At 48.0% G+C, this 1,718-nt stretch overlaps 2 protein-coding genes across 2 annotated transcripts; both read left to right on the top strand.

The window, feature by feature from the left end:
* Nucleotides 1-669: 669 nt before the first annotated feature.
* Nucleotides 670-1,034, top strand: PPTG_20450 (hypothetical protein; the record flags this gene model as incomplete). The annotated part of the gene is made up of 1 exon (XM_008919254.1): nt 670-1,034. A coding segment is annotated over one exon (365 nt), but the record flags the coding sequence as incomplete, so codon positions are not given.
* Nucleotides 1,035-1,505: 471 nt separating this feature from the next.
* On the top strand, nt 1,506-1,703 carry PPTG_25039 (hypothetical protein; the record flags this gene model as incomplete). The annotated part of the gene is made up of 1 exon (XM_008919253.1): nt 1,506-1,703. A coding segment is annotated over one exon (198 nt), but the record flags the coding sequence as incomplete, so codon positions are not given.
* Between the last annotated feature and the right edge of the window lie 15 nt (nt 1,704-1,718).

The following is a 1,718-nucleotide window of genomic DNA, read 5'->3' as shown; positions in this document are numbered from 1 at the left end:
GGGGGGGGGGGTGAAGCCGGGATTTGTCGTGCCCGTCGTCCCTGTCTCTTGCAGTGTGTGGACGAAGGCTTTGCTGTGTTCAACGCTACATCTTAGCGTGTTTATAGTATTTTGTCCAAAACCACTTCGAATTACAAACTCAGCTGTGCTCCCCGTATTCGATAACGTTAAAAACTTTATAGCCTATACAAATCGTCTCTGGGGTGGTATTAATATCCAAACACAGATTAACCTGGTGAGCTCGTATTTCGTGATATCCTGTCGTACTTGATATAATTTGATTCCACCGAACTGATAGACATGCTTTTTGTAAAGTCCCCTTGATAATATGGCGAGTTATGTCGGTATTGAAAGTAAATGAAGAAGAGTACTTTCTGTGAGTTGTCAAAAGATAGTGAGTGTATTGAGAGAGAAAGCTCTAGCTCCTGCAGATGATTGTGTAAGAAGGGTGGTCTTATGTTATGCTCACTCTATAGCATACTCTAGTTTAGTCTAACGGCTTTAAAAGGCTTTTTACTGACTGGATATCAGCTCTTGGATACACCATACCATTTAACAAAGAGGCTACTTCAACAGCCTCCCTGCCTTTTTAAATGGAAGGTGATAATCCAAAATTATTTGATATTGCAGGTTAATAAAAATATTTTAATTTTAGTGTCAGTCTAAAAGACGACGCCGGGAGGAAGCTCGCGTTGCAGGCTTTATTTGTCGCACTCAGTTTTGCTGTTGTGAAGAGGGCCACGTGGGCACGCCCGATGGCCAACATCTGGAGGACGGGCGTCAGCAGGGGCGCCTCGCTCGGTCGTACAGCGCTGAAAAAGAAGAACAAACGCAAACCAAGGAAGACGGCGGAAATTCGCGCGGCAAAGCAAGCTAGGGCGGCTCGGCGAGTAGCCACCAAGAGCACGGACACGACGGCAACTGTGACATATAACGGTGGCAATGGATGTACGGCCGCGGGGACCAAGAGGAGCAACGCCGCGATGGCAAGTAAGCAGGGGGTCCAGCGCCGTAGAGCCACCACCATCTCGTGATGTCACTAAAGCGAGGAAAATAGTGGTAATTCAAAAGGCAGCGCAGTTGTGCCTTGAGTATGCCACATGTGCACCCTTCTGATCAATGCGAGCCTTCATCGATACACTAACTGCAAGTATGATCGGGTTAAGGTCATTATTGACTGATCTGCTGGCAATGCACTGACCGACGCCATTGCTGAGGCCCTCGGTGTAGTCGAATTCGACACAGTTGTCTGTACAAATACTATAACCGACCGGAAGTCAACAGCCACTGACCGGAAAGCTACTACCACAAACTAAGCGACTACTGCCACCAATCACAAATGTTCAATCACCAGCCGAAAAAATACTGCAACTGACGAGCAGGCAACTTCCACCGACCACATGTATTACCCGATATATGGGGAGTATTAATCTGGTTGGGGCGTCACTGTTGACCGCGAATTCGCGACAAAAGCTGAGACGTGGGAGGTAGGGTACATCATTGACATGCGCGAGTCACTGCTAGGTATGGAGTACCGTGTGCTTTGGGTCCATCCGGACAGTAGTTGCAAGACGCTCTACTTACGATCATGGACACCTGTGGCCAAGCTTAGAAAAGACGACTTCGTGGAAGAAATGGATCGCGTCGACCGCTGGAAGGCTTCATCTGTTTCGCTCTTCGAGGAATTCTGGAGGACAGATGAGGTTAGCATGGGATTG

The sequence above is a fragment of the Phytophthora parasitica genome, assembly GCF_000247585.1.
Source record: "Phytophthora parasitica INRA-310 unplaced genomic scaffold supercont2.617, whole genome shotgun sequence".
In the NCBI taxonomy this organism is placed as follows: Eukaryota; Oomycota; class Peronosporomycetes; order Peronosporales; family Peronosporaceae; genus Phytophthora; species Phytophthora nicotianae.
The sequence above is the reverse complement of the archived record's forward strand: the minus strand, read 5'-3'. Positions and strand labels throughout refer to the sequence as shown.